Source organism: Lissotriton vulgaris, chromosome 6 (assembly GCF_964263255.1).
Source record: "Lissotriton vulgaris chromosome 6, aLisVul1.2, whole genome shotgun sequence".
NCBI classification, from domain to species: domain Eukaryota; kingdom Metazoa; phylum Chordata; class Amphibia; order Caudata; family Salamandridae; genus Lissotriton; species Lissotriton vulgaris.
In genome coordinates, this window is record NC_141694.1 from 900806179 (window position 1) to 900828558 (window position 22380).

Consider the following 22380-nt stretch of genomic DNA (forward strand, 5'->3'; position numbering starts at 1 on the left):
CCACACACACACACACACACAACCACACACACAACCACACACAACCACACACGCCCACACACACAACCACACACTCACGCACGCCACACGCAAACCACACCCACACATAACCACACACACAACCACACATAACCACACACACAACCACACACAACCACACACAACCACGCACAACCACGCACACCCACAACCACACACAACCAAACATACCCACCCACACACACACACACCCACACTCACAACCACAAACACACACAACCACACACACACAACCACAACTGCATACATAGCCACACACACACAAAACCACACAACCAACCACACACACACAAAACCACACCCAACCACACCCAACCACACACAGACACACACAACCACACACAACCACACACACACAACCACAACCACACACAACCACGCACAGAACCACAACCACACAAACACACACAACCACACAAACACACACAACCACACAAAACCACACACACAACCACAACACCACACACACACATAACCACTCATCCACCCACACACACAACCACACACACAACCACACACACACAACCACAACCACACACACACACACACAACCACAACCACACACACAACCACAAACGCAACCACACAACACACACACAACCACAATCACACACAGAACCACACACAATCACAACCACACACACAGCCACAACAACACACACAGCCACAACAACACACACAAACACAACCACACACACATACAACCACACACATGCACACCCACAACCACACACACACAACCACACACACAAACCACACACACCACACACACAACCACCACAACAACACACACACACACAACCACGCACACAACCACACACACACACACACCCACCCCCGCAACCCCCAGCCATTTACTGCCTATCAGCCTCCTCTCAGCCAGGCAGTGCGATCGTGATCAGTTTCACTTTCACGTGATCAGTTTCACTTTCACGCCGCATTCGCCGTGAAAGTGTTCGCCTTTCTAGTTTTATCCAGCATTTGCTCTTGTTTCCTAGTGCTTGACAATCCAATCTCTACAATATTTAAGCAGCCTGCACGTCTCCTGTCAACTAAACCACTCCATGCATTTTCTCCGATCCACATAAATATCAGTGGTACAGACAGAGGTAACCAGGTTTCTTATCCTTCCTTCAAGCAATAACCAGAATGCTAAACTGCATTTCGTGCCCCACTTAGTTTTAAACAGCAAACAGTTATTCTAATCGGTTTGTTTCACAGAGGTTGTGTCTTAGGATCAGGGCAGTGGCACTCGCATGTTACTATACTCTAGTGTGTCCAAAAGAGTTGTTTAAAAAAAAGAAGTTTTAAGAAAAATTGACTCTTTTAAAAATTCTGATTCCACCAGAGTACGAGTCCTCCACAACACCCTGTTTTTTTGGCTTTCAGCCATGAAAAGGAGAGCGATATTTCCCCCATTTTTATTATTCTGTATCATTGGTTCAATAACTATTAACTTGTCTCTAGTTCATTGCAAATCTTACCGTTACTAATTCAAATTGTTAGCTCTGGCTTATTTGTAATGCAAACTTTATCTCAATAAGTTGCTGTAACAAGCTGCAAGTCCGCTACGGAAGCCCATTTATTTGCTAATTATTTTCCACATAAAGTTGCAAGACCATAAAGTGGAGTTTTCAGGATTTTGAATAGTTTCTTGTTTGAAGATGTTACTCTCTCCTTCGCACCCCACTCCTGTACTAAGGTTACAAGTCACCTAGCACCCACCTTTCAGAGGTTCTTGCATCCACCCAAGTCTGGCCTGGCACTGGTGCGTCCCAGCCTGGCACTCACCAGGTGATGATCTCCACACCAACTTCTAGACCCCAGCTCACTACTGTTTGCTGTCTGTCACTCACCCCTCACCTCCCTGGCACTCACCCTTCGCACCTCAGGCCTCGCAGTCACTCTTTGCACCTGGCACTCACCCTTCTCCCTTTCTGGCACTCAGCATTGACACTCTGTGACACTCAACTTTCACCTCCCTGACACTCACCCTCGACCCTCCTGGTACTCATACTTCCCCTCCCTTGCACATATCCTTCACCTTCCTGACACTCACCCATGTCCCTCCTGGCATTCACTACTCGCCCCATTGGCACTCACCCTTCATCCCCCTGGCCTGGCAGCTACCCTTCACCCCTTGCACTCACCCTTCCCCCTCCCTGGCACTCACCCTTGACCCTCCTGACTCTTACGTCCCACCTCCATGGCATTCAACCTTCATCTCCCTGGCACTCACCCTTCATCCCCCTGACCTGGCACTCAACCTTCACCTCTGTGACACTAGCCCTTCACCCCCCTGGCCTGGCAGCTACCCCTCTCCCCTGGCACTCATACTTCCCCTTATCAGCACTCACCCTTCACCTCCCTGGCACTCACCCTTGACCCTCCTGACTCTTACATCTCATCTCCATGGCACTCACTCCTCACCTCTCTTGCACTCACCCTTCACCCCATGGCCTGTTAGTCACCTTTGTCCTTCCTGGCATTCCCTCCTCACCTCCCTGCCACTCACCCTTGACCCTCCTGGCACTAGCTCGGTTTCCCCCAAGAACAAAAATTAGCAAGCATTGTCGTAGCCAATGGGTCTCGCCTTTGGGACCGTATAAGTGTTTAACCACGCAACAGTTGATGTTGTTGCACCAAGGATATTGTGCTGCATAACTAAATACTTAGAAGGTTCCAAAAGCAAGACCTATTGGCTATGCCAATGCTTGTTTTATTATAACCATAAGGCATGCTCATCTGTATCGACAACAGCCTATTCTGTGTCACTTACCTACACTGCAGTGTTACCTCATCCCAAGTGATGTGACAATTTCACACAGAAGCCTTCCGATTCGTCCTTTTGATTCATTCAAAGCTGTTTGCAAAATCACTATGAGGGGAGAAAATTCTTTGTGATTAATAAACTTTATTTAAATAATACTTTTACGATGAAGAAGTAAGCTTCTGGGACATTTCTGAATAATTTGTTTCAAAAACTATTAATTCCGTCCACTTCACTTAAATGATCTACTTGGCTAGAGCTGCATTCAAAACTAGCAAATTTGTTGCAGCAAATACTTTTTTTTGTCTAGTAAAGAAATCATAAGATACTGCGCAGCACACTTTTTTACTATTGTGAAAGTTGACAAAAAGGCCTGTCCTTCTATTTTTTTAGGACCTACGAACTTCCTTTGAATGGCGGTACACCATATGAGAGTGGTGTTGAAGTGGATCCAACAATCGCAAGACGAGGTAGTTTATTTTTTTAGTGTGATTTAAATGTGAAATCTAAAGCCGTTCAAGACATTTAGGATACTTGTTAAACCAGGCTGCTAAATGTCTGTCTTTATCCTGTGTGAGCAGTCCTGCCAAGCACCAAGCATCAGGCGTTAGACTGACGCATTTCAGTGTGGTGCTCCGCATCACCACACTGAAATGCATTGTCACGCATTGCGCTTCAGCTGTCACTTAAGCAAGTGCTACCTAAAACTAAACTGGAGTACAGCTGGAAGCGCGCCAAGGCTGTGTGCGCTGTGGTGAATTTAAGAGTAAAAATTGCCATACAGCGCTAGAAATTTGTGAGAGATTAACAGCGCATATCAAGATGTGTGTTAACTAATCTATAAGTAGACTATCTGGTTTTAGGTTTAAACCTATAATAACTGATAAACCCCCACCAAAAGTAAATTAGCCATCACCAGTGTAAACATATACATGCTAAAAAAACACCTTCACAACCACAAACTAAGTGACATTCAAACAAAGGAAAAGATAAGTGAAAGAGTCATTTTTATTTCTGATGAGGCCAATACAATGTAACCTTGTTATACAAGGCAGCATTAAGACAGACTGGACCAAGATTATTCTGCTTGAGTTTTGTTGTTTAGGGATGCCACAAAATTTTTGTTTCTGCTTCCTTCTGCTTTTTCAGTTTTGTGGTGTTTGGTCTAAATATGCAGTGTTTATAAGCTTGTTTTAGGTCTTATTTATTTATTTATTTACTGTAGAGAATCAGAAAATATGAACATCATATGTGATATTTTGGCTAGGTAAAACGGCTGGCTGGTTTCATAAGAATCTTTCATATGTACCATCACATTACCTACAGACAGAGAATGGTTTAAATCCTTTGATCCATCCCCCCCCCCCTTTTCCTAGCGATTCAGTTTTGATTGTAGGTGAATTGCCAAACACCAGAGGCTTTAAACATTCAATGCAAGGTGTGGTGACAGGTATATGTGAAAAGAGTGTTGTCACCAAGCATCTGAGATAGTGGTGAAAACATGACACCAGACGTTTGGTAAACATGGTACACAGTGTCACTTGGAATGCTACAAAAATTTCCTATCAAGTTCAATAAAGATTGGAATGATATTGTTTGCATTTGCAGTAATTCAACTAGATATATGAAAAGGTTGCATCATGACCTGTCAAAATCGATACCTGAGCTGAAGTGCTTCTGTGTATAGAGATCCTTGTCACTTGCTAGATGGTATGCTGAAAGCATCTTTACAATCTTCAGAGTTAATGAAGAATGCTATTGACTTTGTAATCTATTCTGGTGCACTGTTTCGTTATGCCCTGGAACTAAAATGCAAATATTTCTCATTTTGTGCTTTGTGTGGCATCAAATTGAGAGTCATCCTAACTGTGTTATTTAGCTGGTAGTTCTCAGTCCTAGAGGCTGTGAATGCTATATTATCCATGTGGCAACCGTTAACAGAATGTATTCTTAGTGATGATGCCAAAGGCAAGAAATTTGATGATCTTTGGTAACATATTGATAGTAATGTGGAAAAAGCACAGTCTACTGCATGCTTAGGTTTTTACAGGAAAACATGACTGTTCCAGTGGACATAATCAAAATACTAGAGTCTGAAAACACCCTTGTCTACCAAGTGTTCAGCGTAGTTGGTGTAGATGTGAAACATCTCCTTGAGAGTAGGCTGGGTGACACGTTTAGTGCCTTTGGCTCTGCAACATGCTCCAAGTTAGAATTCTTGCCTCTTGGTAAGAAAAGAAATGTTGATGAGCAATTCAGGAAATTTTATTTTAGTCTGCAGGAAATTGCTTGCAATGATGCATAGAAATGTCCCTTCACCTACCATATGATTGCAGCAATGTTATGCTACATGAACCAATCGCACAGCTGCAACATAATACGATGCAAACTTTTCTTGTTCAAATCCATTTTATTCTGTGCTTGTCACAATTCATCCAACTTGTCTTGGTACACGATGAAAACTCTTCAAACATCCTTTTTGCTTCACATAAAATAGTTGTGCCAATACAGGCCTCTTACTACATCACGTCAGGACATTTGCTTCATGAATTACAGCTAAAATCTTTATCCCAATGCATTTCGGGCATTTTTGTTGCCCTTTGTCAGGGGAAGCTGTTTAGATTTAAAAATAGGAACAACCCGTATCAGTCCTACCACAACAGAATAGATTATTCACAAATGCACATATAAAGGTCATTTAATTAAAGTCCTGCCTTTGAAAATAAACCATAAACTCAACCCCCCCCTTAAATTCTGTCATATTCAAGAATTTACTGAACGCAGTAACCTCCCCCACTCCATCCTCGAGGCCACTCACCAGGACTAGCTGTTTTCTAACCTCTGCTGTGAGAGCAAACAACCCACTGCCTGATTGCCTCCTGCCTGTCAATCGTGTGCAAAGATCAACTCATCGCGCTCCGTGGTGCCGCCTCCCCGAGGACTCGCTGGTGTGAGCGAGAGCTGCAGTCGGCACGCTCTGCATCACGCTCCCAGCTAGAGTCCATAGGGTCGAGGCAGGGAGAGAAACAACGTACCTAGCCTGGGGGACTGCGAGGACCAGCAACCACTGCTTGGATCAGCTGGTTCCTCTTCCCCCAGGCGACACGCCCACGGACACGCCCACAGGCGAAGTAAGGATTAAAACTTCGTGACACCCGCTTCGCGGGCGCCACTCACCAGGACTAGCTGTTTTCTAACCTCTGCTGTGAGAGCAAACAACCCACTGCCTGATTGCCTCCTGCCTGTCAATCGTGTGCAAAGATCAACTCATTGCGCTCCGTGGTGCCGCCTCCCCGAGGACTCGCTGGTGTGAGCGAGAGCTGCAGTCGGCACGCTCTGCATCACGCTCCCAGCTAGAGTCCATAGGGTCGAGGCAGGGAGAGAAGCAACGTACCTAATCTGGGGGACTGCGAGGACCAGCAACCACTGCTTGGATCAGCTGGTTCCTCTTCCCCCAGGCGACACGCCCACGGACACGCCCACAGGCGAAGTAAGGATTAAAACTTCGTGACACCCGCTTCGCGGGCGCCACTCACCAGGACTAGCTGTTTTCTAACCTCTGCTGTGAGAGCAAACAACCCACTGCCTGATTGCCTCCTGCCTGTCAATCGTGTGCAAAGATCAACTCATCGCGCTCCGTGGTGCCGCCTCCCCGAGGACTCGCTGGTGTGAGCGAGAGCTGCAGTCGGCACGCTCTGCATCACGCTCCCAGCTAGAGTCCATAGGGTCGAGGCAGGGAGAGAAACAACGTACCTAGCCTGGGGGACTGCGAGGACCAGCAACCACTGCTTGGATCAGCTGGTTCCTCTTCCCCCAGGCGACACGCCCACGGACACGCCCACAGGCGAAACGTATAATAAGAACAACTAGTCTACCGCGACGCGGGACGCGCGCGGGACCTAGCGCGGAGCTAAGCCCGGGCAAAGGGCGGGCCGTCTGAGGCCGTCCGGGGACGAACGAGGACGGGACGGGCCACCCCACTAACAACAGCGCCCAAAACCATTGCGGATACGACTCGTCTAAAAAGTAGGTAAAATTCTCCTACTCTGATATAAGTGGCAATTAATCCTATTCCAGTAAGGGGGAGTTGTCTAGAGTATTGTGCTGACGTATACACCTAACAGGAACAACAGTCTTCGAGATATACTGCTAAAGTTACTATAGAAGCTGTATTAGGAAAGACAAATGGGTCTAAGAAAATTACGTTCACGCACAATCTTCATGAAACGCATGGGAACTGAGGAAGCAGTTAGGAAATCTACAGATAAAGCGATAAAACCTGGCCGCACTACGCTAACCCCGGCTATTTATGATTATTTTTCTACCATACCATCAAAAAAATTATCTGATAACAAAAATTCTACCACTGAAAGTAAACCATTTGGGAGTTCAGGGGATTTAACTAGATTATCTGAATCCCCACAACTGCTTCACAACGTAAGTGACATGGTGCCCACCAACAAGTCTATGTTAAAAGATTGTAACTCTATCCTCCTGAAATCATCCACTCCTTTAAAAGACTATGAGAGCTTACATAAATTAGAGGATCTAAGCATACTTAATTACAAGTTAGAACAAAATACCCCGAACTTAATAACATCCCCTATAAAGGGTAATGTGAGCCTACAAAAGTTAGATGACACAGGTATAGTCCAACAAAAAGTAGAAGAAAATAGCGTCGAAATTAAGCAATTAATTACTGAAACAAAAAAAACAACTACACATGAACAAGATTCTTTTCTGGACCCTTTCCTAACCGAAAACAAAAATCTCGATGCATCGACAATACCTCTATCTAAGGCTCTATTCTCATTACAGGCAATATTAGAATCGGTTCTCTCCTTTTTAGGAAACATCCTCGAAAATTCAGATCAAACTTTGGATGTCCAAATTGGCATTTTAAAATTTTTAGTAGAAGAGAAAAGAAAGAAGGAGTCCTTAAAAATAATAGAAAATCAACCAAAGGATACTATTAACCAAAAGGAAAACGATTATAAACAAAGTAATCGACACTCTTCTACCCAGACATCAGAAGAAGATCTCATAGAAACTCATAAAAGGAAAAAAACGGAATCTATCAATGAATCAATAATTTTCTCTTTAAAAAGATTATTCAGAGAGAAATCGCAAAAAAATCAAAAGCAATTCCCGATCTTTAATAAACAAAAGAAAAAGGATTCATATGACAAAGACTTAGTAAAGGAAGATGAAGATTCTTGTACAAAAACTAAGTCAGAACCTCCAGTAGTAGAAATAACAATAGATAAAACCAAGGAAACAGAGGAAAAGGGAAAAAATAAAAGGAGAAAAAAACCTCTCAGAAGGATTCAAAAAAAGAAAACCCGCAAACTTAAATTCCAAAAAATCAATATACCCCAAAAAGATCTACAGGAGAAAAACGATGAGAAAAGTACGCCATATATGAGTAAAAAAGGAGAATCTCCCAAAGGAATATGTACAGATATAAAGCCAGCACTGAACCCAAGGGCGGACGAATATCTCCCAACCAGGATAGTCATCAAGACAAGACATGAAAGTATTGATGTCAATAGAACCAACATGAAGGACAACGTAAGCAGCGCAAATACACAGTCAAATGTACTTCAATTTGAAGAACTATTCCCCACTGATAATACACCACTTAATAGAGGCAGGATACTCAACCTCCTGCAAAATATAAAGTCTCTTCAACTACTGACTAGCAGGGAAATTAATCTAGTGACTCTCCCCAAAAGTGGTCAAAACAAAATTGCAACGGTTTCCTTTTGGTCTCCCGTATTACCTGGGATTATACTTAGGGAAAAAGAAATAATACACAGATTTGGATATGACGTAATTGAGAAGGTTGAGTTCAAAGGAAATAAAAACTATAAAACCGCAAACAACAACAGGCAACGAATCTCTAATTCATATCCAAACAATGGTCCCAGATCTTCCTCGATGTCTGAAGACTCGGGGGCTAGCAATTTTAGAGATCTGCGACAGGGAGGAGCGATCCTGAAAATTCGTTTAAATAAAGGAGAAAGGGAAGTATGGTACTTGGAATCAAATGAGAACAAGGTTACCGATATTGAATCCGAGAAGGCGTGGACATGGCTACCGGGGATGCTGAACTGCAACAAAAGTGCTAGCCAATCGAAGTATTCTGTTTAACCAAGGTCTAAAGCTAATATCGTGGAATGTTGCAGGGAGAACAACAAATAAAATGAAGGAAGTTCTAAAAAACCAGCCTGATATTTTAACCTTACAAGAAACCTGGGCAACAGAACCTTTTTCACAAAAAGGGTACTACGTCTATAACATATCTGCAAAAGCTACTAATCGGGGCCATGCCAAAGGAGGTTTGGCTATTCTAATGAGAGAGGATTGTATATGGGAACAAGAGATAGTTGAGACCAACAGTGAAAATTTGCAATGTATCAAACTTTTTCTAAATACCGATAACATGAGTCCGCAAAGAGCAATGTTGCTTTTTAACATATACGCCCCTCCTGGAAGAAAGTACGACATGTTATTCGAAGATATCTTGGAAATCATTAAACAAACAATAGAAGCCCATATGTTTCCACTTTTTATGATTATGGGTGACTTCAATGGGAAAATCTCTAATCCAGAAATAAAAAAGTGGGGAAGAATTTTTGAAGAGGAAAGCCTGGAATCTTATACTCCCCAATTCCCCAGAGACATCCGCTCAAACAAAAGAGGGAAAATAATGTTATCCGCGCTATTTAATATAAATGGGGTAATTTTGAATGGGAACATTGAAGGAGACATCCCGGCATCATATACAAGACAGGGAAACGGGAGTCCATCGATAATAGATTATATCATCTGTGGCAAGGATCTATATGAAACCATTTCCCATCTTCACTCCAACTTCTCATCAGACAGCGATCATGCCATGATGCAATTACGAACCAGTTGGTCGGCTCAATCTGCAGTAAAAGGTCAGATGATTCTTTGTAGAAATGAAACTCTGGTAAACAGCAACCAGAGACGTATCTTCTGGAATTCATCTTTTATGGACAAAATAACAATACTGGTTCAGCACAAACATTTCTTAAAGAAACAGCACTCAGAAGATCCTATAGAAAACTTTGAGAGTATGCTTACCGAATTAAAAGAGGCACTAATAAAAATGAACCCTCAAGGAAATACTGGTAATAAGATGAAGAAAAATTCTAAAAAAACCTGGAACTCTCAGATAAGGAAAAAACTAAATAATCTGATACGAGCTCAATATCTACATTCTTCTCCTACCAAAAAGAAAGAAATAAACAAACTGAAAAACCAGTTGAGAAGAGAAAAAATAAGTAAGAAAAAAACCTTTCAAGATCGCAACTGGGTCGATTTACAAATTGCTGCAAAAGAACAAAACCAGAGAACTTATTGGTCACTAATAGCTAAACTAACAGGAACAAAAAAGAAAATACTAGCAGTACTGGTTCCTCCAAAAGAGTGGGAAATTTATCTGACAGATCTCTATAAATCAAATATGGTCAAACTTGAAGAAAACTGTACAGATAAAGTAAAGGAGAAACAAAAACCATTAATTCCTAAAACAACAACTATAATGGTAGAAACTCACATTCGAAGGGCAAGAAGCACAGGTGCCTTTGGCCCCGACCAAATTCCTATCAAGGTCCTGCAGATGAATCCTAAGGAATGGAGTTTTTTGTTAACCCCACTATTCAATTTTATCTTGACCACTGGAGCAGTACCAAAGTCGTGGCAGGGGAGCATTATTATCCCCATTTATAAAAAAGGTTGCAAAACGGTAGCAGGAAATTACCGTCAAATAGCTCTGATGGATGCGTCCGGAAAAATTTTCGCAGCTGAAGTTTTATTGCAATTAAAAAACTGGGCTTTTTCGCTGGGACTGATACCGATGTTCCAGGCTGGATTCAGACCGAAGCACTCTGTTACGGACAACATTGCAATTATCCAGGTTATTCTTGATAAATATGTGACACAAAGAAAACAGACGATCTATATGGCATTTATAGATTATTCGACCGCATTCGATCGAGTGGATCGACCCACTTTATGGAATAAATTGAGGGGTCTTGGAATCAACGAACATTTGCTACAGGTAATAATAAGCCTCCACACTACAACGTGGTGTCAAGTCCAAATGGGAGGCGAAAAAGGTTTAACGAAAGTAATAAATACAGAGAATGGTCTTAAACAGGGTTGTTTACTAGCCCCTATGTTATTCTCGCTTTACCTTAGTGACCTGCCAAAGCAGCTACAGCAGGGCTCTAGCCTGCCTCCAAAAATAAACAAACAAAGTATTCATTCGTTGCTCTATGCGGACGACATAGTTATGTTCGATCTTACACCATTTGGTTTGCAAAATTCTCTTGACATTTTGTTTCTATACTCAAACAAAAATTTCTTAATTCCGAACGTAAAGAAAACAAAAGTTGTAGCATTTTCTGGAAGGAAAAAAAGTGTCAAATACAATTGGAGGCTTGGAGGTGAAAAGATCGATGAAGAAAAAGAATATACATATCTCGGCAGGATTCTTTCTAAGAACCTAACAAACATAAAGCATATAGATAAATTAACAAAGAAATCTGATCTACACGCCGGAGCACTCTCAAGACTCTATAGTGCCACGGGGAGCAGGCACTTTTCCTCATTACTGAAAATATATAAAGTGAAAATCCCTGCAGTCCTCTCTTATGCAACAGAATATATACCTTTAAAACAATGGGGCTTCATGGATCGTCAAGAAGGGAAAATACTGAAAAGAATGATGAAGGTCCCAGTTGCTACACCAGTACAGGTTCTAAGGTTAGAATTTGGAATAACAAGTGCTTACGCCACGGCTGTGGCCAACATTATTAGGTGGGCCTATAATCTCCTCCATGCAAAGGAGGGGACACTCAGATTTTTTCTCCAAAAGGAAACCTTTGATACAGAAGCAGCTAAACAAACTTTCTCAGGGAATATGTCAGCTGCATTTCGAATGGCTGAAATTACTACAGATATATTACTTACCTGGTCTGTATCGCAACTAAAACTTTTTCTTAAATGTTTTACACCAAGGTTGAGTTTTGACCTGGACTATGCGCATACCAGCAAACTAAAAACTTTTAAATCATTCACTGGACTTATAGAATATAAACATATTCAGCCTTACATTTTGTTTTCCCTAACTCATAGTGCAAGGAGGGTGATCTTGATGTTACGATTAGGGATCCTACCTGTTCAATCTCATACATCTAAATGGTCAGCTGGGGAATCTTCCCATCTTTGTTCGTTATGTCAAGGAGGCGAGCAGACTGTGGAGCATTTATTATTTGTTTGCCCAAACTCTAAAGTTGTAGTAGCTCGTGCTTTATATATTGACCCTATTTACCGAACCTGCAGGCTAACAAAGGAAAAAGAACTATTAACAGTGGGCAAATTGCCTCCGAACGAATTTGTATGTTATAATTTTTATACATTTTTTAAAACTATGTTGTTTTTATATTAATATGTGATGTATTCTTTTTCCTGTTTCTTTTTTTCTCTTGTTTTATATGTCATAATTGTGGTCCTCTGTTGAGTACCAAAACAAATACATTTTTGACTTTTAACCATCCTCGAGGTTAAACCTGCCACTTTGCCTGCTTTGCTGAGTAAACACTGAACACCCTCATGAACAAATACTCAACTTTAACACTAACTGCCACTAAATTTCCTGCTGTCAAACGTGAGTTTAAATATAAATATTTTGTCCGTACCCTGTTGCCATGCAGCTTAACGCTAAGAATTCCTCCAGATCCAAAATCTTCAGTTTACCTGCTACTGAAGCTGTTCTTAACCATTCTGTTCTGTCATGTAGACTGAATGCTCGAGCAACCCTCTTATTGCTATGCGCGCCATTTAAACTCTCCCTTACACGCCGGTTCCTCTAAATTCCCTCAATTAGCTAAGCCTGCGGCCAATTAGGAACTACAAACTCAATTGCCCTTGTATTCAAATCCTTGTTTCTTCTGCACATCCTCATAAATTACATGTCCCGTAAACCATTGCACTGGGACAAACTGATATCTGAAATGAAATCAAAAATACTGTTTGCTAAAATAATACCCTAAACCCAATTAGCATCTGTAAATGTTCGTACCAAAACACAAATCATATGACAGAGGAATGAAATAAAACCTATAACATGTTCATTGAAACTCCAACCTAAAAAGCTACAAAAAGCCATATATTTAGTGCATCACATTGCAAGTCCGAAAGTGAATACAGGAAAGAAAGTTCATGGGTGCCTCATATTTCTCCATGAATTGACTCAGTTTAAATCGTGAAGATGTTGCAATGTTCATTTTTGGCGATTTTCATGTCGGGTGCAACAATGCTTGCGAGGCAAGAAATTCATTGTTAATGTACAAAAAGAAGAAGCAGTTGCACACCTTGCTTGTCAGTGTTACCCTTTTTTCAAAATATAATCCTCTTCGCGTGCAGATTGGGACCGTGCCTCACCTCAAGCACGGATATGTATGAAAAGAAATGATTGCAGCAATGTTATGCTTCACCAACCATGGCATTTGAAGTTATTGAAGCCTCACTGAGGTACTCTGCACAAGTTCTAGATCCCTTCTGCGTTTTTCCCAGACTTTGAAAAGTACTGCTTCATTTTTGACTGCATCAGTAAGTGAGGACATATGCACCCAATTCAACACATATGTTGCAGAACATGTCTCAGAGAATCACAATCTTCAGGTGCATCAGTATTGGCATGGAAAGGTATGTCATTGTCCAGAGTTAGCAAATTGTATACTGTCTGTTTTGGCTTTGCCCGTCTCAAGTGCCAATGTTGAGAGGGCCTTTTCACAGAGAAACGTTCACATAGGAAGGTAAGAGCAAGCGTGCATGACCAAAGACTCACTAAAGAAGTATTGTATGGTGTAGTACAATAAGTTTGACTTGTAAAAATGTATTTGGACCTCATATACCCTATACACTCGCTGTATATACACATGCACTATCAGTGTAGAAAGCAAGCAATAATTAAAAGCAAATCATTCCATAAACCCTGTTGTTTTTAATGGCTCGAAAATTTGTAACCACTGATAGCCACTGGGAAAATAACACCAGAATTGACCAAAAATAGAAACTGAAAACAGGAAAGCCTATCTATAAGACATTCTAGTTTTGCTTTATATAGTTACATTGCAGACCTTGGGCGTGCTATTATTGGCTAATTTCCATTACAGCTCAGAAAGTATGTTGAAATCCTTTATTTCAGGCAACTCAGAATTTGTACTGCCTCTAAGAATCCCAGAGAATAACCTATTTACATGTTTTAGTTTTGAATCTAAATGTGGTTCGACCCAAAGAAATTCTGCCATAGTAAACCAAACAACCTTATACCATTGGTTCAAGACTACTGAGTCATCTGCTATAACAAATAGCTTTCTGGCATTTTTAGTTATGAATTTGTTTGACCCATAATGTTGCCTGATTTTTTTCTCCCATCCAATTTAATACGGGGTTAGGCTGAGAGGGTGTTGAGTCACAACACCTGTTCAAGACCAGACAAATGGGTGAACATTATGTCACTAACGACAAGCTTAATGCAGTATACAGTGTGCTGCATTAATTACCAGTTTACAACACTTTCAGTTTTCTGATTTTGTAATGGGCCTAATGCCACTGTGCTAAATTTGACACCAAGTCAGTTTTTACTTTATTATGCCCGTTTTTTTCTGTTGATGGCACTACAGCAATTAGAATGCTGAATACTCTGAGTTTAATATCCATTCGCTTTTCTAAAAACGCACATGTTCTTCGTCATTCTTGGGCAAAGCCATATTTTAGAAGGATTTTACAGGTAGTGTATTTTTGATGATGTCACTGCCATGGGTGACCTTAATTAAATGAATAGTAGCACAATGTGTAAAACAGACCATTGAGAACGAAAATAATTGTTTTAATGAATACGACCTGTTAAGCATTTATCTAGTTCTCCTTCCTTGCCAGCTGCTGCATAGCAGACCACCCCAGAACCTGTGTTTTTAATGGAACAGTTTTTAATATTGGCAGATTGCTGCTTGACCAGCCCCAGGAGCGAAGGGGGGGGGGGGGCAGCGTGGGGGCTGGGGGTTATAGCAAGAAGCACACTTCCTGCTTTTGTTACAGGGGGCTGATATTACATATTGCAGCACTGCGGCAAAACCGTCCTCCACAGGCACAAAAACGGCCCATGGGGAAATGCCCGGTGCCCGCTACGGCCAGTCCAACCCTGGTCGAATCTATTGGGTCACACACCGGTATGGCGGAATCCCACAATAAAATATGAAATGTCTGCACTCTGTAATCAGAGCAAGGAAACCATTGTTCACATTTTGTGTATCTGCATTTTCTTGTTTCAGTTAAGTAAAGACCTACTTTGGAGAGACTTTAACCTTTGGAAAGGTCGAACTTGCTGTCAAGCTGCATTGCAGCTCTGAACTCAGTGAAGACTGTGCTAAATGTTAAAATCTTCATGTTTTTCCAAGCTGTGGCAGCGAAACTAGGTATCCCTTAAAAGGGAAGTGACCCTTGCCCAAGGGCCACTCTCCAACACAAACTTTTTTTAAAAGCCTGATGTCTAGTGGTCTCTGCCCCCCTTGGGGACAGATGTGACTGAAAACATATGTGTAGAAACGCCCACAATACTCACCCCATACATGGGAGCGATCATTGCCCAAGAGGCGCTCGACAACAACATTAAAAAAAAAAACTGGTGCTTAGTAGCTTGTGCCTCCCTTTGAGAAAGATGGGCCTAAAAATAAATGGCCAATCTGCCCCCAAAGGGGGCAGAATCAGCCACACTAATCACCCTATAAAGGAGAGCGACCCTTGCCCAATGGGCGGGTCTCCAACAACACAAAAAAATTCCTGGTGTCTAATGGGTTCTGCACCCCCTTGGGGGCAGATGGGCATAAAAGCATGAGGCCGATCTGCACCCAAGGGGGGCAGTCACGGTCATAATATTCACCCCCATAAAGGGGAGCGACCCTTGCCCAAGGGGCCGTTCCCCAACATAAAATGAAAACCAAAATCCCTGCCCCCCCTCCCCCAGGCCAGGGGGGCAGAAACATACAAAATAGATGCTCCCCAAAGGGGAGTGACCCTTGCCTAAGGGGCCGCTCCCCTCAAACATATATATAAAAAAAAATCCCTGGTGGCCTAGTGGGCACACAATAAAAATATTTAATTGAATGGGTCGATCTGCCCCCCAGGGGGCAGAAATGGCCAAACAAATTGCTCCCCGAAGGGGGCGACTGTTGCCTAAGGGGCCACTCTCCACAAACATATATAACAAAAATAATAATAATCCCTGGTGGCCTAGTGGGCACACAATGAAAATATTCAATTAACCCCTTTGCTGAGGGGGTAATTCCCCCATGGTTCGGGGGGGCTGGGAGGTGAGCGCGGCGCCTCGGTGCTCGTGACGAGGCAAGCTCGTCATGAGTCACGGTGGAGCTGTGCTCATGACGAGCTGGTCTCGTCACGACCCCGCCCACTGATTAATTCGCCCGCACATGCGGGGAATTAATCACGTGTGGGCGGAGCGGCGCCGTTATGACGAGACCGGCTCGTCATGAGCACAGCTCCACCGTGACTCATGACGAGCTGGTCTCGTCACGAGCACCGTAGAGGTTAATTGGGCTGATCTTCACCCCTCGGGGGCAGAAAAGGACACACAAATTGGTGCCAAAGGGGAGCTACCCTTGTCTAGGGGGCTGCTCCCCACAAACATATATAAAACAAAAACAAATCCCTGGTGGCCCAGGGGGCACACAATAAACATATTTACTTAATTGGGTCGCTCTGCCCCCGAAGGAGGCAGAAACTTCCAAACAGATTGCTCCCCAAAGGGGAGAAACCCTTGCCCAAAGGACCGCTCCCCGCAACACAATCATAAAATTAAAAAAAAAAAAAAAAAAAAAATCTCTGGTGTCTGGTGGGCATTCCTGCTGCACTATCGCGCCCCATGCCCGATCGTGCAGCAGGAATGCTGAAAAGAGACATTGGGGGGAACCCTTTCCTTTCCTCCAATGCCTCTTTGTAAACCCCCCCCCCCCCCACCCCCACTCCCCAGAGAGAAACTCACCTCCTCCTCCTTGGACGCACTAGAAGGGGCAGAATGAAGGGCGGCCCATGGGGGGAGTGCCAGCACTTACCCCGTGGTTGGGTGCTAGGATGGCCGGGAGCCGTCCGATGCACGCGCCCAGAGTGGCGTCGGTTGGCTCCATGCCATCTGACGCACGGAAGGGGTTAAGGACTTCATTTACTGCTTAGAGGTGGATGATCTTAAAGTGCAAGAATACATTACAGTGATAATCGCGGCATCTAACTTGGTCTGAGGTAACTACATTTGTTCCTTCCAAATGAACGTATTCCACTGCACTTTGCACTTTCCCTCTAGAATTTTAATCAACATCCTTATTTAGCAGGGCCTGATGTTTTTAACTTTTTTATTATGTTTGTAAATTATTGGCCATGTTTCTGCAAATATTATGTTTAAACTATAATATTTTGTATGGCTTAGACTGGCTGCGTTCTTGTTAAGGTTTTAATTAACTGAACAATAAGCGATTCATTCATATTCAATTGTACATGGGCATTGTCTTGTATCGCATGGCCTTTTCCTATTGCAATGTCACTTTTAAGCAAGTACTTTTTTGCCTGGTGGTTATGGTTGTTTTTAGTTATTTTATCACATGTGGCTACAGATATCTTTAGCTGTCTGGCAGACCGTTCTGACGTATACTTCTAACTGCAGATTCCTCACCTTAAGAATAATCTCATACGCCAAGCTGGATCTGGATTTTCGAAACAATTTCTCCCTCACGCCATTAGGTTTTTCAATTGAACTCCCTGCCAGCTTTGTATTGCCTCGGAAGTGAGGCTGAGGGATTTGCAGACATCTCACTGTTGGACAAGCACTAGCACATACTGGATGCTGGTGTTTGCGTGTGGTGATCGCCGTTTTTATTTATTTTGACGGGGTATCTCACCCAGTTTGTTTGCTGCCCTCCCCACTATGCCCACAGGCATTTCGCCACTTAAAACTGCAGTCCTGTTTATGTAAGCGCTGCAGGGCAGGTGACTAAATGTCAGTCGGCATATTAAATGTACCCCAAGTCCACATATCACGGTGAGGCAACACATATTGGCACAAACTACTGCACTGATTTTAGTTTCTTTCTGCACCATTTAAGGTGGATCAGGAGAACCTTGTTGGTTCACCCGGTGCCAAAAAACCGAAGACAGTGTGCAGGGTAACACGTCAACCTATTCTGCCATTATGTGTATGCTCTTTAAGAGATGGCCAATGAGATCTTTCTGGCTCTTCTGGGAGAATCCAGGGAAACATTTGCCTAAACAATTCAGGACGCACAAGATGCTGCCAAATATGTACTAAGTGCTAGCCTTAACACAAAGTCTATGTGGGCGGGAATATGCCAGTTTGACTGCTCGATTTTCAAGCAAAGTCAAGGGATGTCTAATGTACATATCCTTGGATGGATCCAAGCTCTGTGGGGAGAAGGCTGATTCTGTACTGGTAGTACAAAAGCAAAGATAAAAGACAAGAAAGGTTCAAGGTGTCATAAATTTACTAACACCAGAATAGATACCAAGTTAGTAAGGAGGTGAGATACACGTGCTCAGTGTGAACTAAAAGGATCCTCAGGCCCCAACTGAAAGTTGGTAGCCAGTTGTCTTCATTGGGTCCCGGGTAGGAGAAAAGAAATCAGAATTGGTGATTAGGGTGAATTAAAAAGAGTATGGACTACTCCTCAAACCGAAACAATTCTTTTTAATGAGAGGGTAGTTCTAACTCCATTAAAACCAGTGAAAACAAAGCGGACGGATAAGTGGTTGTGTTAATTTCAACCATAAAGTCCTAAAAATAGAAAAAGAATGGTCAACATGTTTCTGCTAGCAAGCCAAAGATCAGCTTAGCATTCATCAGGACCAAAAAAGAAATTCTCACTCCATGGTGGGCACACACTAAGGCGACCGACCTTATGGTGTGGGAAAAGAAACTATTACAACCTTGTCTGTAAACGTTCATGTAGGGATTTCTTCCTGTGGCCTCTCCGAATTATGGGAGACCGAGAAATCTGAAATGTAGAAATCAAAACAAACATATGTAATTCATAAACCCTCATTATGGGTGTTTAAACATGTTGACCATTCTTTTTCTATTTTAGGACTTTATGGTTCAAATTAACACAACCACTTATCAGTCCGCTTTGTTTTCACTGGTTTTAATGGAGTTAGAACTACCCTCTCATTAAAAAGAATTGTTTCGGTTTGAGGAGTAGTCCATACTCTTTTTAATTCACCCTAATCACCAATTCTGATTTCTTTTCTCCTACCCGGGACCCAATGAAGACAACTTTCTACCAACTTTCAGTTGGGGCCTGAGGGTCCTTTTAGTTCACACTGAGCACGTGTATCACACCTCCTTACTAACTTGGTATCTATTCTGGTGTTAGTAAATTTATGACACCTTGAACCTTTCTTGTCTTTTATCTTTGCTTTTGTACTTTAGTTTTGTTGACACTCTTACGTTGATTGGTATATATAGCGTTTGTAAGGGGTACAAGAGTGGCTTTCTGACCCTTTCTCTCTTGTTGGTTATTTTGATTCAGCAGCGTGCAGCTGCGAGAGTTTACAGAATCTTTTAACAATACATCTATCTGAAAGTGCATCGTTTACACCTTTACTATGGAAGCATCGGGCCTGTCGTACTCTAGAGAGGAGGCAGATGCCATACTAAGTGACCCTTCACTGTTCGCCGATCCCTTGGTAGCCCAGGCTATATCACAAACTTCTGATTGGGACAAGTTGGGTGAGCAGAAGAAAAGTCGGATTAGGGCCATCCTACACGGAACAATGATGAAAGAATACCTTACTAATAAAATGGCCCCTAAGGGCTTATTAGTTACTAATGCCCCTCGGATATTCTTAGAGGACAGTGTGTTCAGGAAAGAATGGGCACAAATCGCCTGGCATTGCACGCATGATTGGGCTATTTTAATTATAAAAACTGCAATGCAATTGTCAGAAGCCCTCTTAATTGACATACAGGCTACAGAAACCCATATTAAGACTACAATCACAGGTTTCAAAAAGAAACTTGAGGAGTTTAATAAGGAACTCAATGAATATAAAGAAAACCTTACACAATCTAAGGTAGTGAAGTTCCAAAAAGATCTGAAAAGATGGTCATATGATAAGACCTACACCTATGCCAGTCAAGACTATACTCCACCTGACCGTACAAATTACGATCCTAATACCTCTGATGATTCAGACTCCAGTAATTCAAGCACTGGTAGCAGAGGGAATAGACAACGTGGCAGAGGTAGAGGCAGACAGAATCAGAATCAGTACAATCCACATTGGTTTCCTTATCCACAACAAGGACAGGGTGCTTATCAACCGAACCCCTTCAACCAACCTCCATTCCCACCTCAGTTTGGTTGGAACCCTCATTTTGCTCCACCACCGCAACATTTTCAGCAGAACATGTATCCCCAGCCTTTTTTAGGTTTTGGCCGGAGAGGCAGGGGGAAGAGGAGAGGAGGGAATCAAGTACACTGGGGACCAACAGAATCCGTAGGGGACAACACGCGGAGCAAAACTCAGGATCAGAGAGCGGGACCCAGCAACCAAAAACCCTAATAACAAACTTATCTAAAATTGTTCTGAATCCGGACGAGACTGCTGTCTTAGAAAAGGGTCTTGGTTTTATACCTACCCCCCGTCTAGACCGCTTTAAACTAAAATGTGAACTTGGGGAGTTCTTTAGAAAACTCAGGTTGAAAACATTCTTTGTGCAACAGGACCCTACAACCAATCATGTTCCAATAAGTGACACAACCTTCAAGAAAAAGTCTACTTTCACCCCACCTACTCATCTAGTGCCTGCTGACATAATAGCTTTTGAGCAAGCAGTGTTCCTCGAAGTTGAGGCTCTGACAGAACCCACTCCCTTTAAGAACCTCAAAGCAGGGGAGTATAAAGCCATTCAATCCCTACAGAAGAACACAGAAATTGTTATCAAGAGTGCCGACAAGGGGGGTGGCATTGTCATCCAGGATGCTGCTGCCTATGACCAGGAATGCAGAAGACTCCTGGGTGACACTACCAGTTATACCATCCTCCAACAGGACCCCTCCCCTTTCCTGAAAGACGAAATATTGGAATTGGCCATGACAGCGGAAAGGGATGGCTATATTAGCAAACAGGAAGCTGATTTCCTGACCAACTCTGAGGAGAAAATCCCTTATTTTTACACGCTTCCCAAAACCCATAAAAATCAGGTTCCACCTCCGGGAAGACCGATAGTGTCGGGGATTGGTTCCCAGTTGGAGCCACTCTCTAAATATTGCGATTTCTTTTTCAAGCCTTTGGTACAATCCACCAGTACCTATATCAAGGATACCAAAAGCCTTCTTTCAATGTTACTCAATGTCCAGCTACCAGAGGAGCCATGCTATTTGGTCTCCCTAGACATTGAAAGTTTATATACCTGCATCCCGCAGGATGCAACCTTGAAGGTACAGGCGGATGTCCTCGAGCAGACCACTTGGACATATACCACCTCCAAGACTTTTGTCATTGATTGCGCTACTTTAGCTCTTAAACGCAATTTTTTTTCAATATAAAAATACCATCTATCTGCAGAAGACTGGTACTTCGATGGGCAGTACTTTTGCCCCAAGTATTGCAGGGTTGTATGTTTACAACTTTGAGAAGACGCATATCCTGACCACGACCAACCCTTACGCTCTCAATGTTATCCTGTGGCAGAGGTACATTGATGATGTGCTTTTAATTTGGAAAGGATCTGAGGATAGCCTTCTAGCCTTTTTTGATTGGGTGAATACCTGCGATCCTCACCTCAGATTCACCCATCAATATGACCCCAATTCCATTGTCGTCCTGGTTGTCACTTTAACTAGGGAAGGTGACCATCTAACGAGTAAAACTTACTACAAACCTACTAGTAAAAATAACCTTCTTCACTTCTCCAGTTTCCATCCGCGCCCGTTGCGGGAAAATTTACCCTTCGGCCAATATCTACGAGTTCGTAGAAATTGTAGTAGTCTCAGTGACTTCAATACCCAAGCAGAAGACCTAACCACCAAGCTTTTACAGAGAGGCTATCCAAAGAAAATATTGCAAAAAAGTCGAAAGAGAGCGAGAAACAACAGGGAGGCTCTATTGGAAGACCATAACAAAGAGACTGAAATTGAAATCCCACTAACCTGTGTAACGACTTACAGCAATATTTCTAATGCTGTGAGTCGCTGCATTGGGAAGCATTGGCACATTCTAACAAGCAATGGTCGAAAATGGCAAAAAACGCTATTTTCTTATAAACGAGAATGAAGTTTACGTGACTCTCTCGTACATACTCACCCCAGAACTGATCAGACAACACATGAACAGACTGTATTGAATGTATGGGGCCTACCACCTGTAACGGGCCATTTCTCATGTGGGGGGTGCAGCGTTTGCCACCTCACGACAACAACTAAAGTTTTAAACTTAGAAGAGGGAAA

General features: G+C 42.7%; 1 protein-coding gene across 1 annotated transcript in view; it reads left to right on the forward strand.

Annotated features, from left to right (window-relative positions):
* NPHP1 (nephrocystin 1) overlaps positions 1-22380 on the forward strand; it is a 699686-nt gene that overhangs the window by 476760 nt on the left and 200546 nt on the right. Inside the window, exon 15 of the mRNA XM_086926892.1 lies at positions 3203-3279. Coding sequence (XP_086783018.1) covers positions 3203-3279 — 77 coding nt within the window. The remainder of the gene's footprint in view (positions 1-3202; positions 3280-22380) is intronic.